At 41.6% G+C, this 22,217-nt stretch overlaps 1 protein-coding gene across 1 annotated transcript; it reads left to right on the forward strand.

The window, feature by feature from the left end:
• On the forward strand, positions 1-22,073 carry LOC306819624 (junction plakoglobin-like). The gene is made up of 16 exons (XM_079337029.1): positions 1-206; positions 10,728-10,774; positions 11,549-11,710; positions 11,866-12,116; positions 12,260-12,498; positions 13,031-13,232; positions 13,615-13,759; positions 13,959-14,062; positions 14,879-15,217; positions 16,630-16,782; positions 16,930-17,049; positions 17,150-17,300; positions 18,469-18,590; positions 18,868-18,907; positions 19,823-19,951; positions 20,935-22,073. The coding sequence occupies exons 2-15, from the start codon at positions 10,765-10,767 to the stop codon at positions 19,942-19,944; spliced, it is 2,160 nt and encodes a 719-aa protein (XP_079193155.1). The 5' UTR covers positions 1-206; positions 10,728-10,764; the 3' UTR covers positions 19,945-19,951; positions 20,935-22,073.
• Positions 22,074-22,217: the final 144 nt, after the last annotated feature.

Genomic DNA, 22,217 nt, shown 5'->3' on the forward strand with positions numbered 1-22,217 from the left:
GGAGTCTATTCAGAGGTGACGCTTTACTCATTTTTGTTCAGAGGACCGTCGGCCAGCAGCAGCTTTCCAGCAGCAGCAGCAGCAGCAGCAGCAGCGGCAGCCGAGAGTGAAGAGAAGTGGGGAGAAATACAGAAGTGTCCCAAACCGCAGAAAACAACGCTTTGTCTATCTGGAATTAACTTAAACGCCTCCGTGTGTTCTGTCAGGTAAGATTCACTGAACCTTTGCTTATTTTGTACGAGTTTTTTTGTAACTGGTTGGAGCGTCTTTGTCATCGACGGTGTTTTTTTTGGTGTGTGTTTTTTATAAACTTCTTCTTGTCTAGGCTATTCTAGTTTTAAAACACTTTCTGTAGCATATGTTTTCTGTGTGTGAATGAGGTAATGTGTTTTTTGTAACACTTTATTTGTTTTTTCCCCACAAAGTTGCAAATCCCTACTGATATTTAGAATTCATTTCCGCATGCCTTTAACTGACCGCTGCTGCCTGCTGTTTCGGTGTACTTTCACGTAACATGCGCGAGCTCTCCTGACGGAGAAAGTTTGATTTCTGGCTTTAAACTTTTCGTTTTTATTGTTCAAAGTGACAATGACGCCCCCAGTGATACCGTTCATACGACTTGTATGGCCCAAGTATCGATCTTTCAACTTGACGTCACTTGTCAATAGAATCCCTTAGTGTCCCGGTGTGTGCGCGCGTGCGTGTTTCCGCGTGAGAGAGGCAGGTGAAGAGGAAAGTTATTCAGCGAGCGTAGACTTTTCTAAAACCACACTGACTTATTTTTTTATATCTATAGACCCAGACAAAAAGTAAAAGGTTTTAGGCTATAATCTGCATATAATTTACAATATGTCAAAAATATTTTTTACCAATTCAAAACTTAACATTTATGGTTCCAGCTAACTCGCAGATAAAACCTAAAATAACTGACTTGATCAAATGCTATGCCAATTCATAGGCTATATTTATGTGCATTTTTTTCAAAATCCCATTTAGCAATTTATGTAGTGTCAAATATGCACAGACCTATGTTCTTAACTCTGCTCTGTGTTATACGGTTTCTGGTTTTTATATTAATTGAATTGTCTTTTCATCATATTCTTTTTTCTTTTCATTGGAAATAATAGGTAATTTGAAGATACAAATTTAACTGTTTTATAAGATTATGGACCATTGATTAACCTTGAACTTGATAAGCAAATGAAATTAGAAATGAAATATTCTGTAATTCATCAGCTGAAGTCCTAATCTATTAGTTATCTAAGTTTTTTTTTTTAAACAACAGTGAATCGCACAATGAGCTCATTTTGCAGGGGGAGTTAGCCGAATTCACACCCATGTGTAATGTATGACACTGAATTATTAATCACATCCCTAAAGTAAGTGTAACTGCTCCTATGACTCCAACACAGCTGTTCATGCCAGCAGTGATATCTCCAGGTGTTGCCAAATCTTCCATGATGTCATTCTTCAGTTTGCAGAAGCACCAGACTTGACAGGGCAGAAGTTTTTGAACCATGCCTAATGACATGAGGAGAACAAATTTCATTGGAAAGTCGTTACTGACATCATCATCCTCTTGAATTACTTTTACTTAACTGATTAGCTTATTTGCAGGGTCTGTCACTTTAACGTCTGTTAAAATGACATTTCACATGAATGACATTTTAATTCGTAGTTAAATAGCTTTTTTGTTACAACAGAGCAATCCATCATTGGATTACTGAACACTAAATTACGTAGTCTTTTGTTCTTTTGTTGAGTTTATCAGTAAGTAAAAACAAAGCACCAAGACCAGTGCTTAACAAGTTTGTGGAGTTCATCTTGTTTCTAGTCCAATGCGTCCAGCTGAGGCTGCTGAATGTGTGCCATGTTGAATAGGACATGGTGCCAATACTTTCTGCCAGTCAGCCCTCTGCCAAGCTGACCCTGGGTTTGTGTCATCAAGTAGTGCAGCAGCAGACAGCACCCTGGTTGGAAAGCTGTTCCTGTCTGCCCTCAGGGAAGGGGGCGGTTGGACGGTGGGCCGGCGGCGGGGGGAAGGATGGAGGACTTACTGTAGATTTCGCAGCTACAGCTGTGGTAGCACGGTGATTATCTCCCCCCTCCTGCTTAATTCCACGATACTGTCCTACATTAGCAGAGCAAGAGGCCAGGAGATCTTTCAGTTTATAAATAGGTCTACACTTTGCAAAGGGGATTACTGTATGGCATATATGCTGACCTCTTTGTTTAAGGATTTCTTTCTGTGTGGATTTGCTTTCTTACCTCGTTTTTGTCTGTGTTTATTGGTGCCTGACTAAGTAATTTCCAGGGGCTCAGTTACAGCCTCTAGGCGCACACGTCTGGTGACCTGCCCTGTGTTTGCATAACACCAGGCCTCCTCTATGTTTTACTGTTCCCATGGAGAAAAGGACGCACAGAGATAAAGTTTCCCGTCAGCCAGGATCGGGGTCTTTGTGCTTGAAGTCAAAAGCGAGTTGATGTGACGCACCAGAATCTCCACGGGGTTCTTCATCCAGAGGCTTTGGAGACAATCTTCTTCACACAATATTATCTCCACTGATACATTAAACCAGTCTCTGTAGACACACCATGCTTTCACTCACATAATTGACATGTCCAACACAAACACCATAAGTGGTTAATATACTTAAAAAGGGATAACTTTAACTGAAAAGCAGGTGCAAACAAACACTGGAAGAAGGGATTGATTCATTGAAGCAAAATAACTTTAGGTCTCCTTGTTTAGGACAAATATTTTATTTGAATAATTGGCAGAATAGTTTGAAAAAACATCTATTCACATGAATGATTCGGCTGTCACAGGCAAAAGATGAAATCAGAAGCTTCCTGCAGAGCACAGCGGTATAGTGCTGACACTGGACAGCTGAACTCTTCCCATGACAGTCACTGAGATGAATTATTTACCTCCAACAGTTCTTGTGGTTTTATCAAAGGAGGAGGACAAGAAAATGTCCCTTACTAATAACCCCACAGGCCTAATGGCCGTGTCTTCCCATCACTTCACATTCTGTGTGAATATCTGCCAGGTCCTTCACTCCATGTCAGCTCCTGTCAGAGCGCTGTACAAAACACTTGTGCACCCGTCCAACAGCATGCTGGAAATAGCTGAATCTGGCTGTTTTCTGCAGAATACATTACCAATGATAATTTCTTCATTCCTGACAGCGAACCCAAGCAGGGAGGGAGTGAACTAGATTCAAGCCCTGACTCAAAAGACAAAGTTTTCACAGTTGGATGATTTGGCTGACTTGTATTTCTCAGCATAGTGACTCTGATGAGGCCTGTGGTGTCTGTTTTACTCCTCCTCCTCCTCCTCCTCCTCCTCCACCCTCTGCCTTAATTACACTCCTATGATAGATTTAGGAGAATGAGGACAGCAAGGGTGTGGTTGAACTGGAAAGTAAATCACCAAAGAGAGTGTGAGTTTTTCAAATGTATCTAAACTACTTGATCTCACAATGAAAATGTTTTTGCATTTCCCTGCTGTTGAGGGAAACTGTCATAACTTGGCTTTTTAGGCTTTTGTATTTGGATTACAAGCTTTTGCGGGATGAGAAAGTTGTGCAACCCAGTGCTCTATCCTTAAGAAACACTGGCTAGATTGAAAAATGTGGGGGCTTTTTAGACCCTCACGGCTAAATGGGGACATTTTTGGAGTAGTTGTCCGACTCTCCCTCCCCAGGCACATTAAGATTGTAGGTTTTATGTTCAAATCTGTAATAAAGAAAGCATGAACTTGAAGCTGTTTCCAGAGGAGTGCTGTATTCTTTCGGCCCCCTTCAGACTTCTCCCCTTCTCTCTGAAGCACCCCCTCCCGCTCCCTCGTGCCTCTAATCTCCCTGAAAAATTAATCATCTGTCACATCGCCTCAGTGCTCAGGCGCACACCGATGCATAGCAGTTTAAGAAATAACTCCCCGTCAGGCCTTAAAGCGATGCTTTGGATGCAGCGCTGGTCACTAAACTTGGCTACTTAACACACAGAGCCATTTTGATGTGCTTCAGCCTTTTCGGTTCCATCCAACGGGAACACTTGAGACCCGGTTTCCTTTTCACTGTGACAGCAGTCAATGGGACAATGAAGCTTCTCTGTTCCTCTCTACCCTTTACAAAGTAACACAGAAACCTCTCTGTGCTGTATCAGAGGCTTAGTCAATCCTCCTCCTTCATCTTGTCTACCAAACAACATGGAGGGTGGACCATCCTAATAACTGTGTAGGTCCACAGACAAAACAACCTACCTGAAAGGTACAACTTAACAACAAGAAGCTGGGCTGTTAAATGTTCAATTAATGTCTTAGTGTTGCAGACAAATCTAAGCCCCCCATTGCACTCTGAGCCGTGTTAAAAACTTGTTGTGCTCAGCTCAAATGAAACTCTAGATGTAACTGATGTCTGTGGAAGAAGCATAAAGTGCATCTCATCATATGCCATAGTGCTGCATGGTATCATCATGAACCCAGCCGACTGGCGTTCATACCTGTTATGATGTATTGTTCCCCTGAATCTGTGGACAAACTTCTCCTTTTCACGTTATCTGACATGTAATTCACTATATGGAGAACTTTGTGGCTCTGCAAATGAGGGTGTATTACCACAGTAGATACACCCCTTATTTTTTTTATTTTTTTTTTTACACATTCCCTTCTTCTTTTTTATCAGCTTCATGTAATCTGATCCTGCCCTTCTCTCCAGCACCTCCTCCGAGGCAGCTCACATTTCCTTTGATTCACAGCGAGGGCCCACAGGGAGTAAACAACTGCATACCAGTTTACAGCCAACATACTGAATCCACTTGCCCAATTTAACTTAATAAAGTGGCTACAGTGAATCAACTGGCAGATCTGGGACCATGAAGCATCTTGCTCCTTACTTTAGTCACTGGTATGCTGACTGTGGTTGACTTTGTTGTTGGGAATGTTTCTAGATCAGGACAGGAAGTGGAGAGTGCTGTGATGTATCTGCCACGTCTGGACTAATTCAGTGTGTTGCTCAAGTGCACACCAGCAGTATCTCGTTGTCTGTTCTCTCTCTCTCTCTCTCTGGGCTCTTGGCATGCTGCCGTTGCTATGGTCTGGATTTTATCAACTGCCTGTAACAGTCAATTGACAAATCCTCTCTCTGAACAAGCGAGCGATGTGTCCTTTCAGAACTCATATCGTGACACGAACTACAGTAGTTTGTCATCATTTCTTATTTACAATGTGTAGAGACTGTTGTTGAAAGTCCAGCTTCTGCTAACAAACTTCCCCTCTGACTGGACAGCCTGGCGATGTTGGTGAGTCAGACAATGTTGACCACCACTTCCTGTCACCCACCACAATAAATCCATTAGTTGTGCGCCACTTCCCACCCTCCCTTATTGATTTATGACAAACAACTATCCAGTGAGCCCCTGCTGCCTCCATTACAGTGACATGACAGCCGTTGTGGGACGAGCGGAGGAGAGGGCATGTGTGGTTTGAGGATTGGGAAGGTTAGTGCTTGGTGTTAAGCTGCATCCCTTTGGGACGGCTGAACCCAGACTCTGTGGAGATGAGATGCACAGAGCTCAATGTCAACCGCAGCGCTGGAGGCTCAGCTGGCTGCACCGACCATTAGCTGTTTGAGTGCAGGCTGTTGTGTTAAAGCAATATGGATAACTGTTAAGAAGAAAAGGAGTGTGGTTGCATGTCAGGGGACACATGCGTGACAGCGTAAGTGTTGGGGGGAGAAGCCTATATGTCAAATAGTTGATCTGTGCAGATGGTGAAGGGAGCTTTTCAGATCTGTGGTAACATAATCTGCTTTATTTGCATGTCAACCTAAACATGACATCAGCAAGCTTGTTAGGAACAGATGAGGTTATATTTCCACACGTTTGGACAACAGAGCTGTGATTTAAGGATTACAAGGACAATATGCAGATCACATGTTAAGAAGATGAAATGATTGTGAAGATGAATGTGTGTGCCATAAATTTGAAACTACAGGTCGTCAAAGAGGCAGTAAGAACGTTTGCCTTGTGTTAAATGTTGTTTTATACATGTACTCAATCAGTAGTGCACTGACGTCACTTTTCCACTTGTTCCATGCAGGGCGCCATGTTGACAGACTTTTGCTCCATCAGTTGGACTGAACAGCAAAAGTCTTTCAACATGGCGTCCTGCAGTGTGAACACAATGAAACAAGTTGTAAAAGTGACTAAAATCTGATTGATTAACCAAATTGGTCCCTGGACATTGATATTTCTGCCAGATATCTGGTTTTATATTTGACATGTACGTCCCTGATTTTAAAGCCGACATAGAAGACAGACCAGTGCTTGATGGCATAAAAAAGCCTGCTTCAGTTATTAGTGGAGGGGAAATTGAAAAACTCAGCACTTCCGTCAGGCTGGAGAGGATCCGGTGGTGTCTCTGATCTGTCTGTAAAGAGAGGCTAGAGGGGTGAGCTTTTATAACAAGTGTAACATCCAGAGTGTCATTGAGTAAGCTGTTTTTTGTTCTTTAGATTTTGTCTGAATTGGTAAAATGATTAACAACATTGGTTCAGGTTTTATGTATGCTGAAAACTACCGTGAGCTTGGTGAAAGTTAGCTTATCTTAGCTGTGTGTACAAACCTCTTTTGTCATCAGAGGTATTGACTGTTTCTACTCTTAGCTGGCCGTTGGCTCCAGCGTTACATTTAACTGACAGATTGAAAAAGTATCAGTTAGTTAGTTTTTTTTCCAAACAGCCAAAATTCAAAAAGCGACTCTTAAACTGTCAAACTGCTTTTAGTCTTCTGAGCCTAATCTTCACCAGCAGTCAGAGAAGAACTGCAGGCAAAGTTCCTGTGTCTTGTTGTTTACACCCCTGCCTACCAGGAAGCCATGCTGCAAAACAACAAATCACTGCAAACTATGTGATGCATGTGAGGACACACCAAGGAATACGACCAGAGTGCGTCTCAACCCCCCCGGGGCCCCCTACCCTGACTTGATTCATTCCTGCTGTGACACAAAGAAAGGTTTAAGCCAGCAAAGTCAAAATCCTGGCAGGTGGTTTTAAAATATATTTTCTGAGTTTTGAACTGCATAACTAATAAATAATAAGGAGGATTCAGATCTACAGTTAAGCCCCTCAAGCGTTAAGGTGTAATCAGCCTCACCCAGTTAACTGGTACAGCTACACTCTCAGACACACCCTGATCACAAGCGAGTCACTGCTGGGGAGACACTCCCTGTGAAACATGCCTTTGGTTGGATGATGAGGGAACCTGTTTTCATGATTAGGTTATTCATCCCTCGTCACAGCCGGCATGTCCTCACAGTATCTGCTAGTTTCATGAGTGCGAGTCATTGAGTTATGTTTAGAAGAGTTCAGTCTGGGTAGAGCTTTAAGAGTGTGGGTTTTACAGGACAATATTTAAGTGTGCATGGGACAGATTGAATATGTATAACATCAGTGTGGAATGTCTCACTAGTGTTTCAGATGCAGAGCATGTTTTCATGCTTTTCTGTTGCAACCTCTTCACTGGCAGCCGTCAATGATATGCATTCCTGATTTTACTGTATAGGTTATTTTTTTCCAGCAGAGAAGCGACTTAAACGGGGGCTGTTCCTTTTTTCTTTTCTTTTTTTTGGTGAAGATGGTGGGAGGTGATGAGTGTCAGATTTGTGTAAAAGGTGCGGCTTCCATGTTGCTGCTGAAGGCTGTTGGTGGATAAATGGTTCGAATGGACTGTGGTGTTTTAAAAGATTACAGAGCAAGGTACAGTGAGAGTGAAAGGAGGCATCACTCATTAACTGGAAAAGTGCAAAGTCCAGTTGAAGCTGCACAATAAAGCCAACAACACTGACAAATGCCTCAGTAGCACCACTATTAAAAAGTTTCAATCATCTTTTGTTTTTGTTAAGATTCAGTTTTAGAACACTATTTTAAAACACAATTTTCTTTCAATTTTACCTTTCATGTTCTTTGGCTTAATTACAGTCCGAAGCTGCGGAAACTAAAAGAAAATTATCAGACAACCCAAGAGACAACAACTCTTATCAGCAATCAAGCAAGCATAGCTCGAGACATCAGATGAGTCAGCCGATAACACCCCCCCCACCCCGACCCACCCCCACAGGGCCGTAGCAGAGTTTCAGTTACCTAGGCGATATGCGGGGCGTATCGCAGCATTGCAACAGTTGGCTGAACTCGATGCCTCGCCCAGGAAAACAAAGACTACACAAACACGGCCCCTGATTTACTGAGAACAGGAAAGTTCTGTGTGGACGTGCTGTGCATGCTGGACTGTACCTCGAACAGTGTTCAGAGGGTTTAAAGAGCAGATCTTCAGCTGGACTGAGTCTTTCATGCGTCTGTTTATTCCAATTTATGTGTTGAATAGGGATAGCTAATAGACGTTTGCATCTTGACAGCATGCCTTCTTGCTTTCTTTTTTTTTAACACAGTAATTGTGCATGTATGAGTCAGTGTATGAGCTGTAAGGTAGCATGTAGCTACAAGCACAGACAGTCCTCCATGGCCTGGTCCTGCAGGATCTCCTGCCAGATTTACAACAGCTGAAACTCACTGAGCTACTGTGCCTTGTAAAGCAACGAATCTGGAGAAAGAAAAGATTTTGGAACTTACTAAAAACAGCAGGTCTGTATAATAAATAACACAAATAGGCCAAAAAGGTGGAAAATGTCAATTGTTTGCTGGTTTAAGTACCGCAAAGAGAAAATTCAAAACATACGTAAACATTTGAAGTGCACACATTTATCTGTTTCACACAAACATTTCTATCACTCGTACAACAGTAATAAATAACTAGGCCCCCTGCCTGCAAGAGTTACAATGAAACTCAACACAAACACCACTGTGCACGCACATTCATGCCTGGGGGAGAAAAAGTGGGCGGGGTAGGCTAAAGGACTGAAACACAACACGACACATCCTTATGCAAAGCCTGAGGGGGAGAAGATGAGGGAGTGGTGTTTTAACTAACATGAAAAGCTCTGGTGAAAAGTAGCCAGACAAAGCATTTCATCTCCGTACAAATTCTGTTCCTTCGAACCCCGAGATCAACTTTGATTACAGTACTCAACACATCGTCAAGTTGTGCCTGTATGTATGTGAGCAGAGGCAAAGGTGGCAATTTCTTGGGTTTATAGCTCAGATTGTGCCAACACAGCAGCTCGACTGTGTGGATTTTAGCCCCGACTTGTTTTATTGTCTTTGAAGATGGAAGATAACATAGTTGCTTATTGCATGGAATCGAGCCATAACCAGCTGTCATACAACAGAGTGTTAATGATGGCTACAGTCCCCCTTTATTTGCCTATGAAGGCCTTTGCTTGTTGACTTTGCCATCTCTAGAGCCCCCCGAGTACCTTCAGTGCATCTGCCGTGCCTGCATAAATTGGCCACCAAACTGTCTTACATGTAAAACCAACCAACACACACACACACACACACACACACACACACACACACACACACACACACACACACACACACACACACACACACACACACACACACACACCCCCATGCAATGTGCTCAGCATAGATTCCTGTCAGTGACTGTCAAACATCTGAAAACACTTGTAAGCAGCACAGTGAATGCATTGTACTGTTACAGCCATATGTCACACGTTATTATGGAGATGATTTCTGTGGTGGGCAACATTCATGCTGCAGAAATGTGGAGACAGAAAACAAGAGGTTATTTGGGGTTTTGTTGAGCATCATACTTAAAGAAGACTGCTGTAGAGTTTATTTGAAGCTTATAAATCAGAACATAAAATAAGGGTTTTGAGTGTCAATGTGAAAAGATTAGATTGATTTACACGAGGCAATGTCACATTAAAATTGACCCCAACATTTGAGACAATAACAGGGTGAAACTGTTTTTTCCATTTACTTAGAAATCAATATGTCTGTTCTATTTTTATACTCTTCTCTTGAAAGGTGTTTGCATTGAATCGTGTTAGAATGATTCTTTTACCTTAACATACAGCAAGGTGCATTTGTGATTATTCCAACTCAAGTGAATTTTGTAGGGAGGAGGTGAAGCTCAAACTTGCACCAACAAGTAGCGCTTCAGTTACACAATCGGAAACACTGTTCAAAGGAACTGCACAAAATCAGGAAGTCATCCAGAAACCTGTAAAGGTGCATTACCAGGTGTAACCTATGTTATTTAGTTATTATTAAACTTTGTCAAGTTGCAGGCATTTTCTTTTCACGATTGATGAGGAGTATGCTCACAGTCTAACTACACACACACACACACACACACACACACACACACATTAGTCTGTGGAGTGTAAACCTGATGAGCAGGTTTCCTGACAGCGGCAGGCAGCTCCCACGACTGAATGGGTGGAGGCCCAGGGTGGAGGGTCACTGGGCTGACTAGCATTCCTGACTTACAGCTGTCTCTTCACCCTCTCTCTCTCTCTCTCTCTCTCTCTCTCTCTCCCATGAGCCTCTGCTGCTGCTCTGTGTTGTCATTTTCAGGTCAGGGTGCATGTGACAGGGTGTGTGTGTCCGTGTGTTGGGGGTCATCTTTAAGCTGTCATGTACCAGCGTCATATAAAATCTGAATGACGGTCTTGTGTAAGAAAGCGGAGACCTCACTGGAATCTTTATTCATGAGAAAAAACAGGCATGCAGATTAGTTTTTATCATGGCGCAAACATTTTTCCACTGAATCCTAACTTTGACTCTGTTTCTTTTTAGGTTTGCTTCAGCGTTGCGTTGATAACGGGAAGCAAGGATGGCAATGAGTAAGTTGTTAATAAATCAGCTCTCGTTTTTAACACATTTTATTATATTTTAACGCTGTTTCATTTTATTTTCCATATTGACTAACACATTTACTTTATGTTGAGCTCGAGTAGGGTTGTCACAATACCAGAATATAAACGTCAACAATGCTGAGAAAGATCAAACAAAATGCTACCCGTTTCATTCATGGCTAATTTGTTGTTTTTGATAAATAACCAATAAAAGCAGTCCCACTCCGTCACACTATCCAGTGTGAGAAGTTTTATATTTGTGTTATTTAAACAGCACTCTCACTGTGGCTCACAGCTTTTGATTATGTCAGAAGATCTGATTTTTCCTCAAAGCTACTTTTCAACATTATTGATCCATAAAGTAGTGGAGATGCATGGTTTAAAAAAAAATGTCAAGGTACTAAAAATGTGGACACCCTGATTTTCTCTGCATCACATCAGTTGATGCTACTTGTTAATGAAACCATTGATTTTTTTTTTTGATTTTTTTTTAAATGACCTTTCCATCTATTGTTTTCATGTATTTATATTCACTTCACTTCCTAAATACAAACGAGCTAAAGTGACTTCTGGAAAACTGATTCTTTGTGCAGTGTAGCAGGTCACGCTCAGGGCTAAACAATTAAAAAAATATATTGTTTGTAAAAAAAAAAACTACTGAACTACACTATCAACATGTTTTAACAACTTAATATCTTGAAACAGAATTCATTAGTGACTTGGGTTTTAACATTCAACAATTTCTCTCTGCCTGTTCTGCAGTGGGTGACGCTGAAATGAAGGTGAAAGAGTGGCAGGAGACGAGGTATGCCTCTGACTCGGGTTTCAATTCTGGAGCCCCAACATTCAACAGAGACGACGACAGTGAATACACCACCTCCAAGCACTACACTATGACCACCACTGTCACAAGTGAAGCACCAGGTGAGACAACGAGAAGACCCAAACCCGCTAATGTGCTTATAAACTATAGACATTATACTGTACGACACCTTAACCTGAGCAGTAGAGCAGGCGTTGTGTTTACAGAGGCAAATTCCTCAGTACTCTGGTGATAATATAATCTCTCTCTCCAACAGACATTGAATCCATGTGTACCACCAGAGCACAGAGGGTGCGTGCAGCGATGTTCCCAGAGACGCTTGGAGAGGGCACCACAATCTTGTCAACTCAGACGGACCCGTCCCAGATGACCAACGTCCAGAAGCTTGCTGAACCCTCCCAGCAGCTCAAGGAGGCCATCGTCCATCTGATCAACTACCAGGATGATGCCGAGCTGGCCACCCGCGCCATTCCCGAGCTCACTAAACTGCTCAATGATGAAGACGCGGTAATGAACCCAGAACCACACTCTTAACACATCGTCGGAAATCAACATAGATTTATTTATCTCTCTGGATACACGAGTCACCTGGTGTAAAGGTGTTCCTAATATTTCCAACAGCAGAGATTAAGTGTTGTGTTTCTCACCAGGTGGTGGTCAGTAAGGCAGCACAGATCGTCAACCAGCTCACAAAGAAGGACGCTTCTCGGCGAGCAATGATGCAGTCCCCGCTCATGGTGTCGGCTGTTGTGCGAGCAATGCAGAACACTAGCGACATGGAGACAGCGCGGGCTACAGCCAGCATCCTCCACAACCTGTCCCACCAGAGAGAGGGCCTGCTCTCCATCTTTAAGTCTGGAGGCATCCCAGCTCTGGTCCGCATGCTCAGGTACTTCAGGATGAAGAGAGAGAATTTTCTATCTTGATCATCCTCTTTCTAATATTCTTTACAAAGATCTAACATCTTTCCACCAATATACAACAACAAAAAGTTTTGAATAAGAGCAAACTTTGAGCTGACCCAGACTCACTGGTGTACTGCCATCTAACCCTGACTGGTAGATAGCTATTTTAGTTTGTCTGTCGGAGGTGAAATATGCCAGATAATGTGAAATAATATGAAGGTATTAAACAGTGAGGTGTGGCTTGGCACAAAAAAATCCCTTTTACCCACCAGTTAAATCTAACCCTATGTTAAATTTATATATGATATCAGTTGAAGTTTGATCACAGTCTGTATTGACTAGTATGGTGGATGAAAGTAGATCCAACCCAGAAAAAAAAACTGCTTTAAATTTGATATGAAAGGTACTTCGTGATGGCGCCCAACCATGAGCACATCCAGCGGAGGATTTGTACTTTAAACTACAAATGCCTCGTCTTGTGATGCACACACTGAGTCCAGCTATTTGAACCCTCAGCTCTCCCATGGAGTCTGTGCTCTTCTACGCCATCACCACGCTCCACAACCTGCTGCTGCACCAGGAAGGAGCCAAGATGGCTGTGCGTCTGGCAGATGGCCTTCAGAAGATGGTTCCCCTGCTGAATAAAACCAACCCTAAGTTCCTGGCCATCACCACAGACTGTCTCCAGCTGCTGTCCTACGGCAACCAGGAGAGCAAGGTGTGTGTTTCTGACTTTGTGCAAAATGGCTGGATCATTCCTTACCAGCTGAGCGTTGTAATTTGATATTGCTCAGGTTGTCGAACTTGTGTGTGCATGTGTTTTGTTTTGGGTGTGGCATGTGAACTGAGTCGTTCACATGCTGGCACAGTGGGGGTTTGGGTGTGGTTATAAAGTAGTAAAATTGTTGATGATTAACTGCTGTTTGTCTGCCTGGACAGGTCAAAGCTTTGTTAAAGGATTTTCTTTACAAAAGGATCTTGAGTGTTATAGAGTGCACATTATCTCTCCACAAGCACTTTGTATACTCATGCATACTCAAACAGCCTCTCTCTCTCTCTCTCTCTCTCTCTCACACACACACTCATGAACACACACACAGCTGATCATCCTCGCCAACAGGGGTCCAGAGGGTCTGGTTCACATCATGAGAAACTACAACTATGAGAAGCTGCTGTGGACCACAAGCCGTGTGCTCAAAGTCCTCTCTGTGTGCCCCAGCAACAAACCTGCCATTGTTGAGGCTGGTATGTAATGTTTGTTGTCTGTGTAATTGCACACCTGTGTGTGTGTGGCGGGGGGGGGGGGGGGTGCGTGTGTGTAAAAGGCAGTCTTACAGGTGTGTCAACTTTTTAATATCTGAGCTGCCTTTGATGGCGTCTTGTCAGCTACATGACAGTACCATTTTATGAGACGTTGAGCGATCTATCCTCTGTGTTCCTGCAGGTGGGATGCAGGCTGTGGGGAAACACCTGTCAGGGGGCAGCCAGCGTCTGCAGCAGAACTGTTTGTGGACACTCAGGAACCTGTCTGATGCTGCCACCAAGCAGGTTTGTGTTTACATAGTTGATTGTGTATTAATATGGCCACTGTTTTCCACACCCTTGAAATTATACACAAGTGACGCCAAACTTGCGCTGTTGAAGTTATTCGGACCCAAGACATGCACAGAAGGGAGCAGGTGTGTGAAACCTTAGAGGTGAAGCCACTTCACTTCGACAACTGAAGCGTACATCAAACTTACTAATAAATAAAATTTTAATGAAAGGGCTTCACTTTTAAGGTTTTACCAACCAACTCCCTTCTGTGCATGTCCTGTAAAGCACAGTGCCCTTATTTTAGTTTTTTGTTAGGTTGTCCTCCTCTGTGCACACGTGTGCTCTGTCCATCTTTAAATACAGTCAGTGGTCGTTAACCCTTAGAGTTCTGAGCCTATTTTTACTGTTTTTGAATACTTTTGATTTTGTCTTCATGTACTTCATTACCATGCCCATATTTTGACATACTGTATCAACACATTTTGCCAAAAAAACACACAAAAAAAAAGTTAATTTTTGCAATAAACAACACAAAGATGCTTAATGAAGCATTTGAAATCTTGAAAATGTAAATACAGGTTGCAAAGGTGAACATACAAAGGTAAAATTGAGAAAAAAAATAACGGTATACACATTTTTAGAAATAAGAGCCGGTGTGGCTTTAGGCGACGCCGCCTATAATGGCTGCTCTTTCGAGTGAATGTGCAGGCATTGATCTACGTGTGCTCTACACTGTGCAGTTACGTAATGATGTGGTCACGTGATTTGATCACGCCGGTGTGATCTTCGGCTTCTAAGGGTCCTTCATAATATTTTTTTTCTTTTCAGGAGGGTATGGATAGCCTGCTGCAGACGCTGGTCGAGCTCCTCAGTTCAGACGACCTGAACATGCTCACTTGTTCCACCGGCATCCTGTCGAATCTCACTTGCAACAACGCCAACAATAAATCTCTGGTCACCATGAACAACGGCGTGGAGTCTCTGATCCATGCCATATTGCGTGCCGGAGAGAAGGAGGACGTGATTGAACCTGCTGTTTGTGCCCTTCGTCACCTGACCTCCCGCCACCAACAGGCTGAGCTGGCGCAGAACGCTGTGAGGCAACACTATGGCATCCCTGCCATCGTCAAGCTGCTCAACCAACCCTACTACTGGCCCGTCATCAAGGTAGAGAGAAGGGGGGAAATGATATAATAAAAATCACTATCATACCAGAGGCCTGTTTCAGAAAGCAGGTTCTGTGCAAACTCTGAGTCAGTTAACCCTGAAAATGAGGGTAACTCTGGGTTTTCTCTTTCAGCAGGGGAGATCACTCAAACCCGATAAAGAGGAGTAACTCAGGCCTGTTCTACAGGGAGAGGTTACTTTAGCTCCGAGTTAGTTACTATGGTAACAGAGTCTGTGACCTCACCTGGTCAGGAGCAGGTTTTCTTTGTTGAACCCAGAGTTTCTCCTAGTCTCTTCCCTCTTTCAGAACCAGAAACGCTGTTTCTTTATTCTTTCATTCGGTCCACATCACGCGCATGTTAGTGAAGATTCACTTTTTGTCTGTAAACAAATCCAGGTTGTTTTAATATTAGGTATAGGCTGTAGCCTCTAGTGTATAAATAACTATTCTACAAGTCGAGGAGCCTCGAGATGAAGGGGCCGCATTCCTCCTTAGGGAACAAGAGTCTACATTTACATCTGAGATGTTAATTTAATAAGGACTAATTAATAAACTAAACGGGATAAAGTTCAGAGGACACTTATCCTATGTGTGAATACAGCATGTTGTGGATAGAGCTAATGCACATTTAAAGAGTTGATTTACAGCTTGTTTGTTTTTTCCTACTCCTCTCTCTGTCCTTTGCACTGCAGCACTCTTACTTTTCTTCCCTTCTAAAAACCTGTTCTTCATATTCGCAGAAAGAGGACAGACTATTTATTTATTTTCCATATCTAAAACTGCCGTCGATGTAAGAGGAGATTAATGTTGCACTTCAGAAACAACCTTTTTGACATTTCCAAGTGCAACGATTTGAATGGTTTGATTAAAAAAAGAAATTAAAGTACCACTTTGTCCACATGGGACTCCAATGTGTGAAGAGATTTTAGTAGAAATGTGTACTGATGTCTGTATGTCTACTAAGGCAAACAAAATCTTCAGCATAAGGATCGATGATTTCTTTTTTAGTGGTATATCATAAAGGTTTGTGACAGATGAGCATGCTGAAGAAAATATCTTTTAGTAAAACAATGAAGAGATAAGAAAGCAGGATGAGATTTGTTATTATAACACAAACTGGATAAGATCAGCAAAGAGAATAGATGTTCCCACAGAGGGGCACAAAAATGTAGCCAACCCGAATGTTGCTCACAGAATGCCTGTACGACGATGTTGTCAACACATGTAGGGCGCTTGTGGCGCAGTGTTTAGTGCGCTCGCCTCAAAACATCTGGGCAAAATTGTATTATATTGGACAAGACTTGGCATTGTGAAAATAATCAATTAAAGTAATAGAGAATCTTGACGTATGTCAGCTTTGTTTCACTTATTAACCAATAAGAGTGTTTCTGTGTCTTCTTCCTGCATGAAGGCTGTGGTGGGGCTTATCCGTAACCTGGCGCTGTGCCCTGAGAACCAGGCCCCTCTGAGGGACGCTGGAGCGATCCCCCGCCTGGTCAACCTGCTGCTCAAAGCTCACCAGGATGCTCAGAAACACGGTTCATCCAGCCAGCAGACATACCAGGTACATCAGGAGCTCGTCTGAGAGGACGCTTGTGATCTCTGTAAAAACAGCTCGTGTGTTTTAGGGATTTGGGGAAAAGGAGTTTTGAATTATTGAGGCCTTTCTGTATGCTTGGGTAACACTTGTTCTTTTCATGCTGCTCGTCAGGATGGAGTAAGGATGGAGGAGATTGTGGAGGGTTGCACAGGAGCTTTGCACATCCTGGCCAGAGACCCCATCAACAGAGCCGAGATCGCCAACCTGCAGACCATCCCTCTTTTTGTTCAGGTACCAAAGGCTGCTTTAACTCAAATACTTCCACGTCCTGATAAATAAAGGACTTTTGGGTTTTTGGGTTATTGTGCTCATTACTTTCTTCTCTGCCCAGCTCCTCTACTCTCCTGTGGATAACGTGAAGCGTGTGGCAGCAGGCGTACTGTGCGAGCTGGCTCTGGACAAAACATCAGCTGAAATGATTGATGCAGAGGGAGCGTCGTCTCCTCTGATGGACCTGCTGCACTCCAACAACGAGGGCATCGGTAGGACACATAATGTATTGTGATTAGCTGACTGTAATAAAGCATTTAGTTGGAGGTCGAAAGCAAAGAAGTCTACTTACTTAAGGTGCTTACTGTAAGTGCAGTTTCCAGATGCTTCACTCTAAATGACTGTGTGCTTTTACTGCATTATATTTCAAAACAACAGTTTGACCAAAAAATAAAAACCATGCAGTCAAGAAAGGAAGCAGTGTTTTAGCTTATTGTAGTTACACATGTCATTGACTTCATGAAATATTCAAATTCTTAGTACAAGATCTACCTTAATAATTAAACATGAAACACACTGCAGATATCACTTTACACTCACAGCCGAGTGAATGTTTGCGTTTACAGCAGAAGAAATTGCAAATAGTGACGATGCAGTTTTTGTTATTTGTTTAATCTTGCTGATGTATTGCTGATGATTTTGTAAAGCTAATCTAACGTACAAATGGAAGAGTTATTCCACGTTTGTGTCTGTAGTGAACATAAAGAGTTTAGCTTAAATCACATACATTTTTTATGTTAAAGCCACTTTGGGGACTTTTTATAGGCAATGAAACTGACTAAAATGTAAACTAATGTGTCTTAATGACCTAACAAAAAGTAATGGGATCATCAGCAGGAATATAGATTTTCCCCTTATAATCTGTAAATGCGTACCGCTTTTCCCTGTTTGCTATCTTTATTTTTAATCTGAGCTGTTGGCTCCAGCTCTATATTTAGTGTTAAACTGTGAGAGGGTCAATGATACAATCTCTCAGCAAGGGCGAGAAAAAAAATCGTTTTACAAAGTAACAAAAAACGCTGTTGTGTAATGAACACTTTCTTTGTCGTTCATTGTATTTGTTGCTGCGTTTAAAAACGAGTCTCGATCATTTGTTGCTGTTGCACATCAATGTTTTTAAAGCTTTATATTTGACTCTGAATGGTTTTTTTTAACATAATGCCTCTGAGAATGCTGCTGCTGCTGCATTAGGAGTAAAACTATCATATTGAGTGTACGTTTCTTTATCCTTAAAACTTGAACTTCTGGCGAAGACGAGGCTAAAAAATGTTTCCCTGTCAACACACCCACACTTTAACACATTCATTTTGTAAAAAGGAGTTGAAGACTGCTGTGTGTCATTGAATTTGTCTTTGATTTTTTTTTTTTTTTCCTCCTCAGCCACTTACGCTGCAGCTGTGCTCTTCCGAATCTCAGAGGATAAGAACTCAGACTACAAGAAGCGTGTCTCTGTGGAGCTCACACACTCTCTGTTCAAACATGACCAGGCCGCCTGGGAGATGGTAAGTGTGTGGCGCCCTCTGCTGCCAGGCCCTGATAACTGAACATTAAATCAGATTGTAAAGATATTTGTTTTATTCTCCACATGTCTCTGCTTTCACATCATAGTCGTTTGGACGCTTTCTATATAATCCCGAAAGAAATTGTTAAGAACATTGTTAATCTGTTGTTTTATGGAAATGTTATGTTTAGTAATACTTTCCAGACTATTAATAAGCTTTCTATTTATAAAAGTGCTGCCTTTATCTGACCTTTCCCCATCTCATGACCTCCCTGCAGGCGCACAACAGTATCCCAGCAGAGGGACAGTATCCAGATGGTGAGTAACTATGTTGAAATGTGCACAGGCGGCACATTCCCCTGCTCTGGGTCACTCCACCACAGAGACTGACTGCAGTGCAAATGTGTCGTAATCTGTTAACAGGATTCCTCAGCCCACACATAACATTTCCAAACCATCAGTAATGAAAAAAAAATGGTGAAATGTTATGTTGAGGATATTTGCATTTGATTTCTACTGTCCCTTTAAATATATATATATTTTTTGTTGTTATTGGAAATGTCTTTTGAACCCATGTTCTGTGTTCCTTTTTAACTTTAAATATAGCAGCATTATGCACAGCTGACTCTCAGTTGCTACATTATTTAGCAACACATCACCTAACCTACCTCTAAAGTCTTTTTCTTTGTAAACTTAAATAGTTTAAAATCTGTCATTTTACTTTTCTATTTGGATTTTCATCTCTTCCTTAATTAAGCTCAAACATACTCCAGCAACACATGTAGTATGAAGCTCAGCTTTATGAACAAAGTTGTCATGTAGTTAATAAAGTTTTCATACTACAAGTTTTGCTGGAGCATGTCGACCTCTTCAAGCCTTTCACTCTTCATGCACCTTGTTAGTCGGTGAAGTTGTGCCAGAAAATCCTGCTTTGCTTCTTCTTTATCTCGTCCTTAATTCCCACATTTTCATCTCCTCTGTCTCTCCTTGTATGGCTGTGTTATTTTCTGTCTCAGAGTGGAGGGACCCTGAGGGGGAAAAGGATCAGTGTCTTCTCTCTCTGTTATTGTTTTTAAAAAATATGCCTAAAATGGAGAAAATGTTAGAACACTTTGACAAGCTTATTCTCACACTTTCTTTACCCCCTATTATGACATCTGTAGTATTGAAATCAAGATAAATTACATGTAATCTTTTGTTTCAAGTGTCATTAATGGACTTAATCTCTTGCAGAGCTGGACGGCTACAGAGCGTACGGAGCTGACATTCCCATGGACGGCATGGATGGGAGCATGATGCACGACGAATACGCAGCCAGCATGGCCTACGACAGACAAGCATACCCTGAGTACTGACCTTAAGGTGAGCCCAGGAAAGCTTATCAAAGCCAGTCAAGATACTTTGTTTTAAATCCCAATGGAAGTGAATTTCATTTTGGCCACAAATTAACAGATGTTTTAGATTTAATCAAACTGTTTGTAGAGCGTATACAAAATCTGAGCTGAACTACTTTAAACCAGGTTGTTCAGTTTTAGTTGACAGTGGGTTGGCAACATATGACAGTATGTGTTTTCATCTTTTTTTCAAAACCTCCAAGTTTACATGGAAAAATAGGGGCAGCAGTAGCTCAGTCTGCAGGGACGTTTGTACATGAGTGTGTGATTCAGGCCTGTGTGTGAGAAGTCTTTTAGTAAAGAGGGTAAACCCAGAATTTACTTCAGGGATTAATAAAGTCTATAAAATAAATCATCAACTAGTACAGGGTACAAGAATGACAAACACTTTCTTTCTTTAGGACAATATAACCCATTCATATAGAAAAAAAGTTATAGACCAAACAAAATGAAGAGACTAAAAATGTGAATAAAATGTAAATGTATTTAATTTCATTAAATATATAAAAGTTTATCACACATCTTTGACCTTGAACCTATAAGTGGTAGAATCATTTTAGACTTTTTCTGGAGATATTTTCATTGTAACAAAAATCTTTGAGGTTCACGTGGAAAGTTTAAGTGCTATAAAAACATGATCAAAATTATTTTTGAATTCTGTTACTCATGAATGGACAGAAAACTTTTCTCGCTAATTGCTCACCTAATTGAAACAGCAGGTAGAAATATAAATAAAGGAGTTTCTCTGCTGTGGAAAGAAGTTTTAAAAAAAAGTTCCCAAGTTTGGGAAACTACATATTAGAGGCCATCACTCATAAAAGATGTTTAAATTAAGAAAAGCTGTTTTTTAACACCTGATATTTAATTACTTTTAATTACTTGTAAATGGAAGGGCTGTACGTTAATAGTAGGTTAACATCTCATCATCATTCCTCTTTCTTTATTTTCCAGACCCAGAGGAGAGGTGAAGATGTTGAGGAGCAGATGTGGGACCTAATGGGACTTAAAGGACGAGAGGGTCTGGTCATGTGCAGAGATTTTTCCCTTTGCTCTCGGCCTAATGTAATATATGCAATTATTACTGAGTACGGGACTCATAATGTTAACAGGGCTCAACTTTGTTTTATGGCATAATTTGCTGATTTTATTTCTGATGCTTGTAGGTTTCTGTTAGAGGAACTTCTCTGAGTGTGTGTGTGTGTGTGTGTGTGTGTGTGTGTGTGTGTGTGTGTGTGTGTGTGTGTGTGTGTGTGTGTGTGTGTGTGTGTGTGTGTGTGTGTGTGTGTGTGTGTGTGTGTGTGTGTGTGTGTGTGTGTGTGTGTGTGTGTGTGTGTGTGTGTGTGTGTGTGTGTGTGTGTGTGCGTGCGCGAGTATGTGAGCATGTATGTGTTTAAGCTTTTGGGTGGGTATTCTATGCCAAAGAGATTTTATTTTGTGACGATAATCATGTAGCTTCTTCTTTTTTTTTCTAAGAAAAGTTTAAATAAAAAAAGACAATAATAGTTGAAAACACTGCCAGAGGTAGCTGAACGTGCATGGCGCACCTGCTCACCGCTCTCTTTCTTTCTTAACGCTTTTGTAACAGACACTGCTGTGTACGCCGCAGTTCGACACTATAAACTGTAAACTTTCTCCAGCTGTTGTGGAGCCAGTTAAAATGGGCTCTGTCTTTCTCACAGCACTATTTCAGTAGGAATGAACAAACGAGGAGATGTGATGGTCTCTGACAGACCTTTGAGAGAGCAGCGTAGGGCCAACCCCAAACGAGGAGATCAGCTGACATGTAGATAACTCAACAGTGTAGACATTTGTTTTTAGAAAAGTGTTCATCTTTTTTAAATTATACATTGGGAAAGGTTCATATTGTCTGGCATTACTAGAATATTAACAAAGTTGTCTTTCATACAAACAGAACTTAAAGAAATGATGGTTATGTGACTTAAAATCAGAGTCCAAGTGTGAGGTAATGTAGTTGGGGTCTGCTCTACAGCTGAAGAAAACTACTGACAGGGAAATTTGTCTTTCTACTTAATAAGAGTTTTTACTGAAATTTTGTTTAATAAAAAATAAAGGATATATTAAACTTCAAAGTCGTCTGTGTGTATTGAGTTTAGAATCTGTAGAGATGTACCTGATTATACATGAAGAAACTGCACATTGTAATGTGTCTGTTTGGGATCAATGACATGATGAAAACCTCCTTTGTTACATGGAGGCTGGCTCCAGGAACACTG

This window comes from Symphodus melops (assembly GCF_947650265.1).
Source record: "Symphodus melops genome assembly, chromosome: 2".
NCBI lineage: Eukaryota > Metazoa > Chordata > Actinopteri > Labriformes > Labridae > Symphodus > Symphodus melops.

Coding starts and splice junctions, on each gene's coding strand:
- LOC306819624 (XM_079337029.1), top strand. Junction 13,233..13,614: donor ACGGCAACCAGGAGAGCAAG/GTGTGTGTTTCT, acceptor ACACACACACAG/CTGATCATCCTCGCCAACAG. Junction 15,218..16,629: donor ACTACTGGCCCGTCATCAAG/GTAGAGAGAAGG, acceptor TCCTGCATGAAG/GCTGTGGTGGGGCTTATCCG.